We start from the raw sequence: 17,195 nt of genomic DNA on the forward strand, positions 1-17,195 counted from the left end.
AACACTTTCCATTAGCTTGCTCCAAGCCCCATCCAGCCTGGCCTGGGGCACTGCCAGGGATCCAGGGGCAGCCACAGCTGCTCTGGGCACCCTGGGCCAGGGCCTGCCCACCCTCCCAGCCAGCAATTCCTAATTCCCAATCTGCCAAAATCTGTGCCTGCCCTCTGGCAGTGGGAGCCATTGCCTGGGTGCTGTCCCTGCCTGCCTTGTCCCCAGGGGCTGTGCAGCTCTCCTGGAGCCCCTGCAGGCCCTGGCAGGGGCTCTGAGGTGTCCCTGGAGCTTCTCTGGTGCAGCTGAGCAGCCCCAGCTGTGCCAGGCTGGCTCCAGAGCAGAGGGGCTCCAGCCCTGGCAGCAGCTCCGTGGCCTCCTTTGGCCTCACTGCAGCACGTCAATGTCCTTCCTGTTCGGAGGTATCCAGAGCTGGATTCAGGATCCCAGGTGGGATCCTCACAAGAACAGTTCAGGCAGAAGATCAGTGTGATATGAGAGCCCTTGAGACTCTTGTCACTGGGCTCCTGATGCATGTAAATGGATGCAGAAGTTTGGTACCTGGGGTCCCATCACAATATTGTATCAGCCTGGTTCCTTCAGATCTCACCCTCCATTCAGTTTTTAACACAGAAATGGCTGTACTGGAGCAAAAGCTGCCCCATGACTCACTGTGCTCAGCAGCAGTTTTTCAGAGAAGGAAATGACTGGACATGGCCCTCTGGCTGCTCTGCTCTGGTCTGGCTGACACGGTAGTGATCAGGCACAAGTTGGACTCAACGACCTTGGGGGCCTCTTCCAACCTAAGTGATTCTATGATTCCATGAATTCTAGCAGAGTTCCTATTAGTTACTTTTTCTTGGGAAGTGATGGCCCCATGGGGACAGATTCCTTTCTTGCACAGAGCAGTTGAAGTTGCAGCTTGAATAGTTAAAATTCAGCAAAGCGGGTGAGGAGGCGGATTTGATTTTTAAGGTGAGGACTTTGGGGAGCTCTGCTTTAGGGAGCCTCCCACAGACTCATCACTGTCCACCCCAAACTTGGACCTTTTCTGTGGAACCACCTAGGGCTTGTGCTACTCAATGGAGGCTCTCCAAGGAGTAATTGTTTTAGAAAAAGCCCTTGGCTGTCTCCAGCAAAGCAGCACGACAGGTATAAGTGCAGATCTCGGCAGGGCAGGATTTGTTATGCACACAGGCGCGTTCTGCTTATTCCAGCTAATGACTGGGAGTTACTGGGAGCTCTGAATCAGCGAGTAAATGAAGGGCCAGGTAGAAGGCAGGAATACCACATCACAGCCTGCACTTTGTTTTGACAATAGCATGATTTTTAGGTGGGATTTTTTTTCTTTTTTTCAAAAGCAATCCGTCACTGCTGCCTTTGAAGTCAGTGGGAGCTGAACCATTCACTCCTCCAGCAGCCTGGTGCGGATGCTTTTGAAACCTCACCCTTCATGTTCAGCTCTTGGAGCCTGCTGCTGAGTGGTTTTGGTTTTCTAAAGCCATGACGCCTTTAACCTTGCCTGCACCAGGCAGGGCAGAATCGAAGGGACGGGGGAGGTGTCTGTAAAAAGCTATAGGGGTGTTTTAACATCATAGAGTGGTAGAATCCTAGTCTCAAGCTAGAAGGGACCCACGAGGATCAGTAATCCATGGCTGACCCCTTCTTCTCCTGACAGCTGCAGAGCACCGGCCGGCTGCTGGAGGAGCAGCTGCCCGAGATGATGACGGAGCTGCTGGCGATAGCGCGCGACAAGATGCTGTGTCCCTCCGAGTCCATGCTGACCAGGTCCCTGCTGCTGGAGGTCATCGAGCTGCACGCCAACAACTGGAACCCCCTGACGCCCACCATCACGCAGTACTACAACAAGACCATCCAAAAACTGACGGCTTGAGGGGCAGGGCAAGGTGGGGTGGTAAGGGACGAGAAGAAGAAGAAGAAGAAGACATGCGCCTTGACGGGACCCGGCAAGAGCTTTTCTGATTTAAATCCCCCAGCAGACCAAACCCCAGCATGCTCGAGAATACGTTCGTGGGGTGGGGAGGGAGCAGCATGTTTCTTTTTCAGCCGCCTCGCCAAGTGCCACCCCTCCTCCCTGCCGTGGTTTTGTTTTAGGGGTTTCTTTTTCTGAACTCATTGCTCAAGCAGCAGCAGCGCATCCCGCCGGGTTATTGTTTGGCTTTCGAAAGAAGACAGAGAATTTGGAAAAGGAGGGGAAAAAAAAAATAATCTAAGTGGGGGCTAGTATTGTTTTCACGCCGTCCTCCTGCCTTGCCCTGGCCAACTGGCAGGAGACAGCACGCAGCAGATGTCTCGGGAGGACAAAGCCAGGCACACACTACACCAGACGCTCATAATTGATGGCTTTTGTCAAGCGGGGCTTGCGTTAGGTCCCCCCCTCCTTCTCTTGTTTTCGACTTTCTGTGTGTTCCCCCCACCTACCCGCCACCCCTTCAGAGGCAGATTGGAGAGCGGGACGACTTTCTTACTTGCACTGGGTTTCCTTTTCCTCGAGCGTTGGTAATTTCCTCTTATCTTATTGTATTGTTGGACAGACAGTTGTGAGCAGCTCGGGGACGGGGAGAGCAGCGCCTTCCCTCGAGCTGGGAAACGGTTTATGTGAAGATGCTGAAGCAGAAGGAGTGTTTTAAAGGAGTCCTAAAGCCACTGCAGAAGTTACATAGCCACCGTCATCTTGCCAGTAACCTCCTCGGTGGATTGAGAAACGTGTCCTTTGAGCTGGGGGCTCTAAAAACAGGGGATTCTGTGGCTCTTGCTGTTCAAGTCGCCGTTATTCCTCAGCCACTATAATCATTTAACTTTTTTTGTAATAATTTTTTTTTCCATTGAAGGAGTGCTTTATTGTTATTACTGTCATGGTTGTAATTATACATTTAAATCCAGGCCTGTTATAGTTGGGCCTAATAATGTACAGGGCAAGGGAGAAATGAAGGTTTGATGATTTTTGGAGGCTGGTGAAGAAAAGACAAGCAGCGTATAGCGAAAAAACAAAAAACGGAAAAAATAAGAGGGAAAAATAGGAAAAGCCAAAAATAGAAGTTTGAGCCTGGCTTCTAAGTAGCTGAATATGCTATCCAGCGTTCCTAGGTGTGTGCAGTGTGCTGGAGCAGCTCTGTCCCGTGCTCGGTGTGAGTGGCACAGTGCCATTGAGGGATGGGGGACATCTCCAGAGAGGCAGGGTGTGCTCGGGGATCCCCAGGGGGCTCCAGGATCCCCTCATGGCTCCCTGCTGGAGCATCCCAAGGGAGAGGACAGCTGTGGGGGACGTGGGGAGGTGCCACCCAGAGGGTGAGAGGCTGGTCTGGGGCAACACCTGAATCATGAAGAAGACACGGTGGGCTCGTATTTGCTGATCTAGCAACACTTTGACTTAGGAAATCCCTCCAGGTGGTTTTTCTAGTGAAACCTAGCGAGGATGCAGGCTGCCCCATCCTGCCTGCAGGAGCCAGGGAAGGCATGATGCCATCAGCTCATCCTGGCTTCTTCTCACTGTTCAATTTATTCCTTTTATGATAAGAGAATTTATGCCACAAGGATGACACACACGGACCCCGGACCAGGCAGGCTGGGCCTCAGCTCAGCAGCTCAAACCCGTTTTTCCAAGCAAAACGTTGCATTTCTGGTGGCTTGTAAAGAAGAGAGATTTCACCCCGACCTCCTTGGATGTGCAGTATGTTCTTGGGTGCCTTATGGATGTGTTGGTCTGTCTGCGATGGGGAGGAAGCTTTTGCTGCAACATTTAAAGGGCAGAAATTTTCAGCAGAAAATGCATTGCAGGGGGGTGAGCATCGTGATGCTGCAGTTCAACATTACCTGAATTTCCGTCTGGTTGTCTGCTGATCCAGTTTTCATTCTGCACCTGGAGCAAGAGGAGCTGGAAAGAGGAGCTTCAGTTTTCCTGCCTGCCTAGAAAGCAGCAAAATGATTGCTGAGTTCACTAGAACTGCCTGGAAGAACTAACTTTTGCTTCACTTATTCGAGCCCAGGAGCTTCGCACAGTGAGGGCGCCTTGCGTTGGGTCAGCTTCATTAGTAGCAACGTGGTTTGATAGTGTTAATGAGCAGATGAACTTCATTAGGACGGCAAAGCCCATCAGTATTACAAGGCTCAGGGCTGTGCCCATCGCTCTTTGTTTTTTCTGCTCCCTGAACTCTCAAGGAGTGGAGGAGAAGGGGATATAACACCCATCACAGTGCACTCAGGCTGAGTGTCAGTCTTCTGGGAGAAGGCCTGAAAAATAGTTTTGTCTTGTTGTTTGGTCTTTTTTTTTTTTTTCTTTTTTTTTTAAGAACAGCAAAGTCCTATAGCAGGGACAGAAACCTGGTGGTTTGGGGTGCCAGGGATCCTGCCAGCAGTGATCCAGACTGCCACTCTGGCCCCATAACTTCTCACTTCCCACAGAATTTTTTCTTGGGATGTAGTGAAAGAAGAAAAAAGAAAATAAAAACACAGATAATTGGGGATTTTTTTTCTAAAAACTTGAATTTTTCACCCATCAGTGCATCAGGAGGCATTCAGAGTCAAAGTGTAAGCCACAGGGCAGTATTTCTCCTAAAGCATTTCCCTACCCCTGCCTGCTGTGAGAGCTTATTCAATTTTCTCATTGTGGGGCAATCCTGAATCCCCCACTAACCAGGCTTGGCCCATGACTTTCCCTTCCAACACTGGAAATGAAGAACTTTCATGTGAAATCCGTCGTTTTGTAATGTCTTGCCATTTATCTCTGCTATTAGCATACATTCATCTAGCCATTAACTGCTTTGATACATCAGTCACTCTGTTGATGTACAAGATTCAAAATATTGACCAAAAATGGGGGTTTCTCCCCAAAAATTACATGCTGCCAGTGGTATCTTTCTGAAGTCCATCATCAGGAAGCCGGCAGACACATGACATCATTCACCAGGGTACCGTGTTGGGAAAAGAGGTACCATGAGGACATTTGATGGGCAGGATGGGGAACAGCGCTGGGGAAATTTTTGGGGTGAAAGCACCTGGGGATCCTGGAGTGTTTTCTTCTCTCTCTTTCATTTTTTTCTTTTTTTTTTTTTTTTAAATCTTTTGGCTTACTTTGCAAACGATCGCCAAAGAGCGTAATTCTCCAAAATGTGTTTTTGGGTGCAAAGCCACCAGTTACATCTCCCTAAATCAGCCAGATTCCATCTTTGCTGTTCAATAAAAGTATTTGTGTGGGGTTTTACTGCATTGTCCCCATACAACTACTGTCAGCAAAGGGGGAAAGCAAAGCCCTCGGGCCAAATGTGTGTGGGGCCAAACCTCAGGGTGGTGTGGAGGCTGCAGCAGCATCACCTCTGTGCCCATCTCCCTGGGATGCAGAGCAGGTTTGCTGACACCCTGCCAGGCTCCCCAGGTTATTATTCACCTCAAAATTCCTGGTAAAAAATCTTTCCAAACTGATGAGTTTTGCTACGCAGAAAGTGACTTGCTTGGTTTCCCCATGAGGGATTCCACTGCTGTTCAGAGAAGTCTCATGTATATGGAGGTGAAACAAAAATGGCGAGAAAAAAAATTAGGAAAAAAGGAAAAGTAAGTGATTTGCTTGGTTCCCCTCTTCCCCTGAAGGAGATTAATTAGTATCTATTCTTGGCATGATTGATGGCTTTGAAAGAAAACTTGTCAGAATAACTTACGATTTATTTTCATGCTTATTTTTATAACACCCCTCATTTGGAAATCTCTCAAAATCTTAAATATGATTTTTTTTTTTAATTTCCTGCTGGGTATTTTATGGCTTTACACTAATTTTGCTCTTCTTGGTGATAGCTATTAAGCAGTCCTGGTGATATTTTCAGTATTTTTTCAGAAGAAATTATACTAAGGGTTGCTAAGTCCACTGTCTATAGCCAAGGGAGCTGCGGTGTCCTGCGGAGCACAGAGTTAATGCTAGCAATTTTTTTTTTTATGTATTTATTTGCGTTTGAAAAAGCAACATTTTTAATTTAATCATATTTGTTAAACTAAGCGCTTTAAAAAATTTTTAAAAATCAAAAAAAAAAAAAGGAAAAAGGTTTTGGGGAGAGTAAAGACTAGATATTCATACTTAGAGAAATCACAAACTCATCGTTTTCAGCATTTCAGAGACTGTTAAAACAAGGGAGCTCATAACTCTTTGTGGCAATTCAGTCTTTGTTTATAGAACATCCAGATCCACTGTATGCTATAAAATGCCTCATCTGAGTAATAAATGTTTAAAGCTTGACATTTCCCCATCTCTTTGTGGGTACGGGGTGTCGCTCCTCCTGCTCTGGGAGGGACCATGCTTTAGTTCAGGCTGTGGGTGGTGGGAGCAGGATGTCCCTGGTGGTGGGACACAGCTCAGAGGGCTCTGTGGGGCTGGCTCAGTGCTCCTGGCACTGCTCCCGTCCTGCTGCTCCTCCTGTGGGGCTGGGTGCCTCTCATGTGGGAACGGTGCAGAGGGCTCGGAGCTCCGAGGGTGATGGATTGAGCCTGGCTCCTGATCTGCCTCCACAGCTGCCCATTCCCTGCTCCCCATCCTCTGCCCAAGGTGAATTTCCTTCCTCTTTGTGTCCTGCCTCAGCTGAGTCTGCTGGAGAGCCCCCAGTTTAATCACATACATTCCACCCAGTGCTGCAGCAGCAAGGGCTCGCCAACCACTGCTGCCTGTTAAAAATAATCCCTGAAAATGATGCTTAAGGTGTTTGTCACAAAATCACAGAATATTCTGACTGGGAAGGGACCCACAGGGACCATCAGGTCCAGCTCTCCAGTGAGTGGCCCACACAGGGAGGAAGCCACAACGTTGCCATTACCAGCACTGGGCTCTGACCAACTGAGCCAATCTCGGAAAAAAAACTGGTTTCTTCCAAGATTCTCAAGCCCAAGACAATTAATTTTTGGCTAACTGAAATGCCTGAGCCTCTTTTCCTGGTCCGAGGCAGATAAAAAGAGAGGGGAAAACCAGATGGAGGTGAAACAAGGAGTGGAAACACCACCAGCATCCCACAGGGACATTCATGTTGCTCCCCACACCTCTGGTCCCCACATTCCCCCTCCATTTCCCTGATGACAGAGGGAAAATCAGGAGCTCACAGGACACTGCTGAGCACCAGAGATGCCCAAACTGCCCCAGGGGTCAGTCAGCTCCTCCCAGAGCCAACGTTTGCTCCAGAGAGCAGGGCTTTGAGGGAAGCTCCCTGCCTTGCCCATCGTCAGTGGAGGTGTCTCGATTCCACAGTGGTGTCCATCCCCTGCACACCTCACTTTGTCCTGCTGTTTTAAGCAGTGATGGGTTTGAAACTGAGCCTCAGGAAGCTGGATTCTTCAAGAACATTTAGAATTTAGATCAGATATTGGGAAGAAATTCTTGTCTGTGAGGGTGGTGAGGCCCAGGGTGAGGCCCAGAGCAGCTGTGGCTGCCCCTGGATCCCTGGGAGTGCCCAAGGTCGGGCTGGACATTGGGCTTGAAGCAGCCTGGGACAGTGGAAAGGTGTCCCTGCCCATGGCAAGAGTTTCGGGTCCCTTCCAGCCCAAACCCTTCTGTGATTCTATGAAATAGCATATCTGACCTTGTGCCACCCTTTCCTCCCCTCAACATCCCCATCATGAGCCCCCACCTGCAGCCAGACCTCCAGCCCCATCTACAGCCAGACCCTGCTGGAGTTTGGCCTGTTCACAATCAGGGGTTTGAGCATCTGGACCAGCTCTGGGAAGAGTTTATCAGCACTGGGAGCAGACAAGCCAAGAGCAGAGAGGATCCCTGGGGCCCCTGGGACCACCAAGATGCATTAAATGAGAAAATAACCTGCAGTAACACAAGATTGGGAGCAGATGGATGGGCATCACTACAGAGCCGGAGCTTTCAAGATGCAGGAGTATTTCTGTGAATTCCTCATGTCTGCCAAAAACCCAGACAGCAGCAAATAAAGACTCCGTGGATCAGAGTAAGATTGCTTGGCTTCCCTAAAACATGGCAAACCTGGAAATAGTCAGGATGCAGGATGTTCTCCTCTTGCAGCAGCTCCGTATCTCTGCTGAGTTTTAAGGGCAGTTTTCAAATGGTCCTGCTGGTGGCAAAATGGGCAGCAAAATAAGCAACCTAAGTGTAACTGCATTGGTGCTCTGTTCGCCAGCTGAACTGCAGCTTAAGTCATTATTGCTTGGGATGCAAGGAAAACAGTGATATTAAAACAATAATGCTCATTACAAGGCTGTGGCCTGTTCCTTTTGTATCCTGCACTGTGATCCCCAGTTACAAAGCTGGAGACTTGTGTGGCTGCATAGATGTGACTGCTGAGCATAGCTTGGTGTCTGTCCTGCTCCCCAGGATTTGTCTGGACTCCTAGAGAAAGATTTCTGCAGGAAATGTTTCATCCTTGGGCTGCAAATTACTGATGTGAGCATTTCCAGGGATGCAGACCCTGCCTGCACCTCTTGGAGGGTCACTGTGGTTTTCCTTGCTGGTACAGGTGACTGTGGGGTCTCGAGGATGGATGCTCCCAGAAATGGATGTTTGCCTTTGTCTGCCCAGAGCCAATGGGAAAAAAATGCAAAGTCCCTCTCTAGAGAAATGCCAGGATTTCAGCATTGCATTCTGTCCTAAATCATCCCGGTTTTTCACCAAAGTGCTCTGTTTCAATGTATGTTGTGTTGCTGTAGCAATAGCATTTAAACAAATCAGATTTTATTAGCTCAGACCTTTTCAATAACTTCCCACAGAGCTTTCCCATCAGAAGTTTCCACGGTCTGATGGGAGAAATCACCTTTGCCACGGTCCTGGGCTTGCCTCAGCCTCTGCTGCGCTCCTCCCAGCCCTGCCAGGGTGAATGCATCAGCATTTCTGTCCCCCCCATCATTCTTGGTGTCCAAATGCCTGACACGGGTGGCCTTGCAGCCAAAACATCAAATTGGACATCAGGAATGATTTCTCCATGGAAAGGGGGGTCAGGCCCAGGGAGGAGGTGGAGTCCCCATCCATGGAAGTGTCCCAGGAATGAGTGGACATGCCACTCTTGGCTGGGGGATGAGGTGGGGATTGGTCATAGGTTGGACTCACTGATCTTGGAAGGCTTTCCCAACCTCAGTGGTCCTGGGCAGATGGGCTGGGACTGCACAGACCCTGCTGGTGACCCTGCAGCAGTCCCTGGTGTGGAGCTGGGAGCAGAAACCAGGTCTTGGAGCAGATCCCTGCAGCTGGTAGAAGTGTGGGAGCAGCTCTCTGAGGAGCTGGGCATCTGTGTGAGGGTCTGCATGGGCAGCAGAGGCCATGGAATCACCGAATCACAGAATCACTGAGTGGTTTGTGTTGGAAGGGACCTTAAAGATCACCTCATTCCATCCTCCTGCCTGGGCAGGCCAAGACAGTGGCCCGTGAGATTCCATGGCACCCAGGACCTGTGCAAAGTCCAGGTGGGTGGCCATGAAGACCATTTGCCATTTCCACACCTCTACAGGCAGCACCAAGCCTGGCTTTTGTTTGGAGGGTGCTTCAGAGTACAGATGGAGCAGCCAGGTTTCCCAATCCAAGGGACAGATCCAAGCTGCTCTTGCTTCACGCAGGCCCCAGGGAGGAGTTCCTTCTGGCTGGTCCTGTGGGTGGAGGTGGGCAGCAAGCACTGCTCTTTTACCTTCAAAGCTAACAGCAGTGAGCTCTGCAGGAGCCTGAGCTTGCTTGGCACAGAACCCTGCGCCCTGGCATCGTTCATGCAGAGCCAGGGTGCCCTGCCCAGGTGGGCCATGGAGCACCAGGCAGTGCCAGCTGAGCTGGGCTTCCCCAGCTCCCATCCATCAAACGCTGCCAAGGTATCTGGCACTGGAACTTGGTTGTTTTGGGTTTTTTTTCTTCCTGGGATAAAACCCTGAAGTAAATCCTGATCAGCATTTACTACTCCTTGCCTTGATCCTAGAATCATGGAATTTCGGAACGATTTGGGTTGGAAGAAACCTTAAAGGTTATCTCATTCCACCCCCTGCCATGGGCAGGGACACCTTCCACTATCCCAAACCCCATCCACCCTGGCCTTGTACATTTCCAGGAATTAGCAACGTTCAAGCTCAGAAAGCAATTTCAAATAGACTTTTTTTTTAATATATAATTTAAAATGTTGAGGTCCAAAAGAGGTCAGTTTTCAAAGCAAGGGCTGGAAGGTTGGGTAGATGAGGGTGGGAGGAGAAGCTGCACCGGGGGATGGGTTATCCAAAACCTGTCTGGTGGTAATTACACATGTCGGCTGATGAAAAACTGGTTTGAGGGCAAACACCATAAAAATATTGCTGTGGGGAGAGAAAGACGACAGGGATTGTGAAATCCAGCCGGCAGATTGTTTTACAGCAAAGGTAACTTCTCTCCCCAGGGCTGGATTTTACGACCTGTGTGAGGAACCAACCCCCAGTTAGCAGGGCTGCTCTGCTCTTCTTTTCAAGCACAAAAAATGCAGGGTATTTGTTAGAAACCATGGGTTTGGGCTGATTTCCTAGAGATAAATGCAGTCTTGCTTTTGGGGAGCCGCGAACCGTTTGGGGCAGGGATTGTTTTGCATGTGGTGACTGCAATTAGCTTTTACAACCATCCCACTGTATATATTCTTTATATAAAATTGCATTTGCATTGGGGTTTTTTGAGCACTTGAAGGGTGCTGTGGGGGCTCACTGCTCTCCCAAGGGGGCTAAACCCAAATAACCCAGTGCTGCTGCCTGAGTTCTGCTTTTCAGCTGAATTTACATATTTCTTTCTCCATTTGCTCTCTGTAATTTATATTTCCCTTTGCTCCCTCTGTGTTTGCAGGCAGGTTTCCAGCTCTGTGCTGTCACTTTTGGCCACCTCAGCTCCCTTCCCACAGCTGAGGATGTCTCCTGCTTGGGGAAGATGAATTGTCCTTCTGCCAGTCACCTTTTTGGGAGCTGGTGACCATCCTGGTCCCTGCAGTTCACATTTGGCTACCCTGCACCTTGTGCGAGGGTTTTCTCCCTTTGTTAGCACTTTCTGCACTATAGAATCACAGAACCGCAGAATGGTTTGGGTTGGAAGGGACATTCAAGGTTACCCTGTTCCACCCCCTGCTATGGGCAGTTATGGTTTCCACCATCCCAGGGTGCTCCAAGCCCTGTCCAGCCTGGCCTGGAACACTTCCAGAGGTGGGGAACCCACAAACCTCCATTTTCCCTGGGGTGCACTGGGTTCTCATCCCAAAATCCCCCTGGGAATCGCCCCCACCCATGGCAGGGAGCGTCATCTCCTCTGTGCTCCCCACCCCTCCCTGCACAGCCCTTCTCTCCCAATTCCTCCCCTAATTACCCTCCTATCCACTCTAACTGCTCCCGTGGTGCTGGATTTGAGTGACACTCCCCAAGGGAAGCAATGGGATAAGAAATGTCCCTTGGAACCCTGTCCCAGCCCGAGGTGGCCCTGCCTGGACAGGGATGGGGACAGCCAGCCCCGGGGTGTGGTGATTCCCAAGGGGAATGGTCTCCTGGGGCTCTGGCACATTTGTCCTCGTGCTTTTTGTCCCACCTGCAGGTGGGCAGGAGATTTTGGGGACATCCAGGGGCTCACCTCCAGGGCACAGTGCTGGAGACCATTTTCTGGTGGGAATTGTCAGGACAGAATCAGAAGTAGGTTGGACTTTATCTACAACTTGAACTAAGACTGAACCCGGCCCTGTTTTGTTTTAGTCTTTCAAAGTTCAGTGGAGTTCACAGGGAGGGAGGAGAGTGGGGGGCACAGGATTATTTTATTTTAATTTGTTTTTTCTGTGATTTCACTGTGATCTGACTGCCTCCTCAGACTGGAAAGGCTTTGCTCATGGTGTTGCTAGTCTGAGGTGCTGATGTGGTGGCTTGGATACTGCCACAGGATTTATCCCATTTCAGGTTGGATTTATCCCATTTCAGGTTGGATTTTGTCCATTTCAGGTGTTTGCAGGTGGGGTAGTGCAGGGCTGACCAAGCAGCTCAACCCAGCCCAGCCAAGGGTGAGATGACAAAGGGGAAATCTGGCAGTCAGCTTGCAGAACGACCGCAGCACTCTGCACTGGAGATGCTCCAAGGGATTTTGGCCATGTTTTTGTCCCATGCCAACCACCTGGGCTACCAGACAACCTTCCACCACTTCTCCTAATCTTTATTTTTCCTGTGCCCACCCCATAGTGGAGATGAATTTGGACACAGGCTGTGGGGCTTGTGAGCCAGGGCTGCGCTCCCTGTCCCTGACCCCGGGGGTTGTGCAAGCTGCTGGCCCCGTGCAGAGGTGTGTGGGTGTGCAGGGAGCACGTACAGGGCTCTGCACCTCGCTCTGGGGTCACTGCAGCCCCCCTGGGCCAGGGGAGAGGGTGATGGAGGCTTCACCTGAGCCCGCTGCAGAGCTGCACAGGCACAAGTGGCTCTGCATCCCTCCACGACCAGTGGTGCTTCCCAATGAGATGAACATGGACAGATACATGGATTTTCACCTCCTAAATTACTCAAGAGTTTGTGGAAACCCCACCACATTTTTAACAAAGATGCCTCCTAGATCACTGTCAAATCTGGGGAATGCGCAGGGCAGACTGATTTCCTGGAATGGGACCCACTGGAGGAAAAGTCCCTCCAGGCTGGCTTCTAACTATGACACATTTGATAGCCATTCAAGGAGTACTGGGAAACTTGTCATCGGTCTCTGTGAGGCCTCAGACAGAGTTTCATCATCAATTCTGACTGCTCTGTGAAATAAAACTGGCTCATGTCTACGGCAGCCCCGCAACCTCCGTGGTTTATGTTGGACGCATCACGGGGTGATCTTTCCCCCCCTGCAAGGTTTTATACCAGGGTGCAAAGTGACTTTACCCCTGTTGCACCTTGTTTTCTTTCCTGCTGGCAGGGCGACCTGCCTTGTCCCACGGAGGGTGGCACGGGCTGTGGGTGTGCCCGAGCTGCCGCCGCTGTCAATGAACTTTGGCACCTCCAGCCACGGGGAGCCAGAGGGAGGGACGGGTGCCTGGCGTCCCGGAGATCAGATTGCCCTAGGGGATTTGCCGGGAGTCCCATGATGAGCCTGGAAGGGAGCCCAGGCGCCGGGGCACCGCCGTGCTTTCCACCCAGCGCACACAGCCGGGTCCCCGCAGGACAGCTGGCGGCCTTGTCCTCTGCTGTCACCCTCGTGCGTGCAAACCGCAACCCCACCTCAGCCCCATGTGTGGGTGGGGTGAGCTGAACCCACCAGGAGGGCTGTGAACCCGAACCCACCAGCTCTGCAGGGGATGGTGGCAGATGGCAGTGGCCATTCACTCACATCACTGGAGTGAATCCCTCCTGTGTCTGCAGCTCCCAGGGCACCATCCCCGTGCATTCACCAGGCTCACCCCAGCACACCTCCCTTGGGGTGCGGTTTTTTCAGGACAACTCTGGATCTTCACCTGTGCCTCATTTCCCTGTGCTTCTCCAGATGCAGGAGATGTTCTGTTCACTGTTCTGTTCAATGGCCACCAGCATCGTCCATCCTGCTCATCCTCCTGGGCTCATCCCAGCTCCCCATGGTCTCTCTGAGCTCGGTTTTGCCCCCAAGGTTCCCAGTGGGATCTCAGCACTGGCTGTTTTGTGGGCAGATGAGGAATCCAGAGGGGTTTTTTCACGTCACCCATCCCAGCCCCTGTGAGCTGTTCCTAGGAGCCCTTGCCCAAGAGCTCTGCCTCCAGGAAATGCCATTATCAGCTGCCTGCATCGGCTGCTCCACTTGGAGCTCCCGGGGCGCCCGGTCCCAATCCAATTTCTGCTGGGAGGAGATAAGACAGTGGAAGGAGATAAGGGCCAGGCAGCAGGCTGGTCACCCTGACTCACAGGTGTCAGAGCAGCAGTTTCAGCCCTGAAATGGGTGGGTGGGTACGGCAGGGGCAGCCAGGGCTCCCCAGCCTTTTGGGGGTACCAGGACTGCAGCACCTGGGGGAGATTGAGGTGGGGAATTCACTGTGCACAACCCAAACTGGGCATTCACAACAATGTACAGGGAGAGGGGTCGAGTTCAGGACTAAGGGGGGCTTTGCACGGCTCAGTTCTCATTCCTGTGCAGGGTGGGGGGTTCCTCCCTCTCCTCCCCAAAAGCTCAACCTCACACCCCTTTCCCCAAGCACCCCCTTGGCACCCATCTCCTCCCCTGCTTGCAATAGCAAAAACTGCCAGATTGGTGACAGAAACAGAAAGACATGGTGGTCAGGGACCACTGGGTTATCCTCCCAGCTGGCCAGGGCAGCTGACTGGCAAATGCCTTTAATTAAAGCTAAATGGTTAATAGGGAGCTGAGCAAAGGTCTCCCTGCTGGCTGCCAGCACAGGTGCCAGTGGAAATCGTGCTGAGGGCTGGAGAGCTCGGTGTCGAAACAGCCAGACTGCACCTTGTCTCCCTGCCAGGGCCCTGGCATTGCCACAGGGCCTCACTCCCAAATTCTGCTGGCCCTGGTGCCCCTGGACTGTGCCTTGAGGGGGGACATCCCCATGGGCACCCCTGGACCCCTGTGCAAGGGGGCTCTTGCTCTGACCTGCAGTTTTGGGAGGAAGGGGGTTTTATTTGTTGTATTTTGACTGTCGCCCATTTGAGGTGGGGGTGGAGAAAAATGAAGAATTACCCAACACAGAGCAGTTTCCCAAGGTTGAGAAGCAGGAGATTGGGAGTAATAATTAATCGGCAGCGGCTGGCGTGGGCTCTGCTCACCTCAAACAACCTGGTCTAAGGGTCACTGCACAGAGGTGTCTGCAGCTCAGAGCAGAACAGACCTTGGCCTGGCCTGAGGGAGGAGCAAAGAGAGGGGAAAAAGAGACAGGAGGTGAAACAGGGATGGAAACACCACCAGCATCCCACAGGGACATTCATGTTGCTCCCCACACCTCCATTTCCCTGATGACAGAGGGAAAATCAGGGGCTCACAGGACACAGCTGAGCACCAGAGATGTCCAGCTTTATCTACAGCTTGAACTGAGGCTGAACTCGGCCCTGAACTCCCCTGGGGTCACCCAGAGCCAACGTTTGCTCCAGAGAGCAGGGCTTTGAGGGAAGCTCCCTGCCTTGCCCATCGTCAGTGGAGGTGTCTCGATTCCACAGTGGTGTCCATCCCCTGCACACCTCACTTTGTCCTGCTGTTTTAAGCAGTGATGGGTTTGAAACTGAGCCTCAGGAAGCTGGATTCTTCAAGAACATTTAGAATTTAGATCAGATATTGGGAAGAAATTCTTGTCTGTGAGGGTGGTGAGGCCCAGGGTGAGGCCCAGAGCAGCTGTGGCTGCCCCTGGATCCCTGGAAGACCAGGCTGGATGGGGCTTGGAGCAACCTGGGATGGTGGAAGGTGTCCCTGCCCATGGCAGGGGGTGAAATGAGAATGTCTTTAATGTCCCTTCCAAGTTTAATGTCCCAAACCACTCGGTGTTTCTCTGATCATCACCCTTGATGAAGCAGACATCATTAAACACTCGTGAAAACACAACTACATGCATTTCAGTATGTATTTTATTCTCAAATGGCCTGGGTTAAAACATGTGAGAGAGTAAATGGAGCTCTTTGACCAAAACCTCTGCAATATGTGCAGAATTTTCAAGCAGAAAATAAATGTGCTGTGTTGTTCTTGCATTTAAAACGCCCTCAGCAGACATGCAGCTCATCCACAAAATTCACTGCTTTGCCACACTGATCCCAGCCAGGTCTTGAACTGGAAAAAACATTCCTGGCCATTCCTGAGGAGATTTGTGCTCTGCCTGGGGGTCTGATGTCCTCTGTCTGGAAGGGAATCCCACTGTGCACTCATGGCTGATGCTTATCTCACTGGAAATGCTCTTCCTGGAATTCCAGGGTCCTCCTTATCTTCAGCAGAACCAACTGTATCCTCGGATTTAATTGCAATAAGTAGCACAAAATATCAAAATGTATTCCACATATCAAAATGTATTAGTGGGGGAAGAAACCCATCATTTCAGAATGGATGAAAATGTGGTGTACTCAACCCATTTTCAATTAATGCCTGGCAAGGCTGCTCCCTGCCCATCACAAACCTGAATTTCCACGGGATCCTGTGAGCTGGGACTGGACCAGTCCAGGGCTCCAAAACCATAGAGACCTCAGAGGAAACCCAAATTTCTGGTGGGTGTTTGCATCCTTTTGGGAATGGGGCCCTCAGAGAGATTCAAATGATGGTTGGGAAGTTGGGAACCCCTGGGCTGGTCCTTGTCAGATCCCCCAAGCCCTTTGTGGCCCTGTTCCCATCTGGTGCTGAGAAAAGCTCCTTGCACATCCCTCCCTCAACTCTGAGAGCCATGGAGAGCTGGCAGAGCTGGCTGGGGCACAGCTATCACGTTCTGGAATAATGGGAAGGAAACAGATAATGGTAATAAACAACATTCACCCCAATAAGTGGTGTCTAATGAACCCTTATAGATATATAGATATATATATATATAAGATATAGCTATATGTACATAGATATAGATATATAGATATAGATATAGATAGATAGATATAGATATAGATAAATATAGATATAAGATAATGACTTAATAATTAAGGTGGTCAACTAGCAATAGAGGGAGTCTGGAGGATGGTGTGTAAAGTGCTTAGAAAATCAAAAGATAGCTCAAAATGAAAGCTTGAAGGACCTGGTTCTGTTTAGTCTATGGAATTGAAAAACGGACAAAGGGATAAATCATAAAAATTATGTAAATCAAAAAACACAGCCACGGAGGGAAAGGAAATAAACCCTTCATTATCACAAAAGAAGGGCTCAGAAGTCGTGGGCTTAACCTGCAGGAAGGAAGATGCAGCCTGGGTGACAGACAGATAATAAAGGCCTGGGAAAAATTGCCTGAGAAAAACATAATAATGCTGCACTTGAGATTTCTAAGAACAGGCTGGGAAAACACCGATTGCAGGTAGTTTGAGGATGTCTGGATTGCCCTTGGGATTAGCAGGGAGTTAACTGATTTCAAGTCCTCTCTTCCAGCACCATTTTCTATAAATTCAGTTTATTTTGCTTCCTCCGCTGGGTTGTGCTTTGAAGTTTAAAGAAATATCTCACTTCGGTGTTTTTCTCAGACCAGTCCTCCTGCAGGCATGAAATCTTCCCCTCCAACAAGGACAACAAACACCCAATAAGCCTGGAGGAGGGACAACTGACAGCAAAACCCAGGGATGTGGCAGACGTCACTCCAGATATTGCATATCCAGCTCTGGACAGGTGGGAGCTCCGTTCCCAAAATGTT

General features: G+C 50.4%; 1 protein-coding gene across 2 annotated transcripts in view; it reads left to right on the forward strand.

The window, feature by feature from the left end:
• Positions 1-6,229, forward strand: part of CTIF (cap binding complex dependent translation initiation factor) — a 146,087-nt gene extending 139,858 nt beyond the window's left edge. For both annotated transcript variants that reach the window (XM_054283461.1, XM_054283462.1), the window contains exon 12: positions 1,667-6,229. In XM_054283461.1, the coding sequence (XP_054139436.1) occupies positions 1,667-1,882 (216 nt within the window). In that variant the 3' untranslated portion in view covers positions 1,883-6,229. The remainder of the gene's footprint in view (positions 1-1,666) is intronic.
• The last annotated feature ends 10,966 nt before the right edge of the window (positions 6,230-17,195 follow it).

Source organism: Melozone crissalis, unplaced genomic scaffold (genome assembly GCF_028551555.1).
Source record: "Melozone crissalis strain CALT ecotype California unplaced genomic scaffold, PUWL_Pcris_2 ptg000036l_1, whole genome shotgun sequence".
In the NCBI taxonomy this organism is placed as follows: Eukaryota; Metazoa; Chordata; class Aves; order Passeriformes; family Passerellidae; genus Melozone; species Melozone crissalis.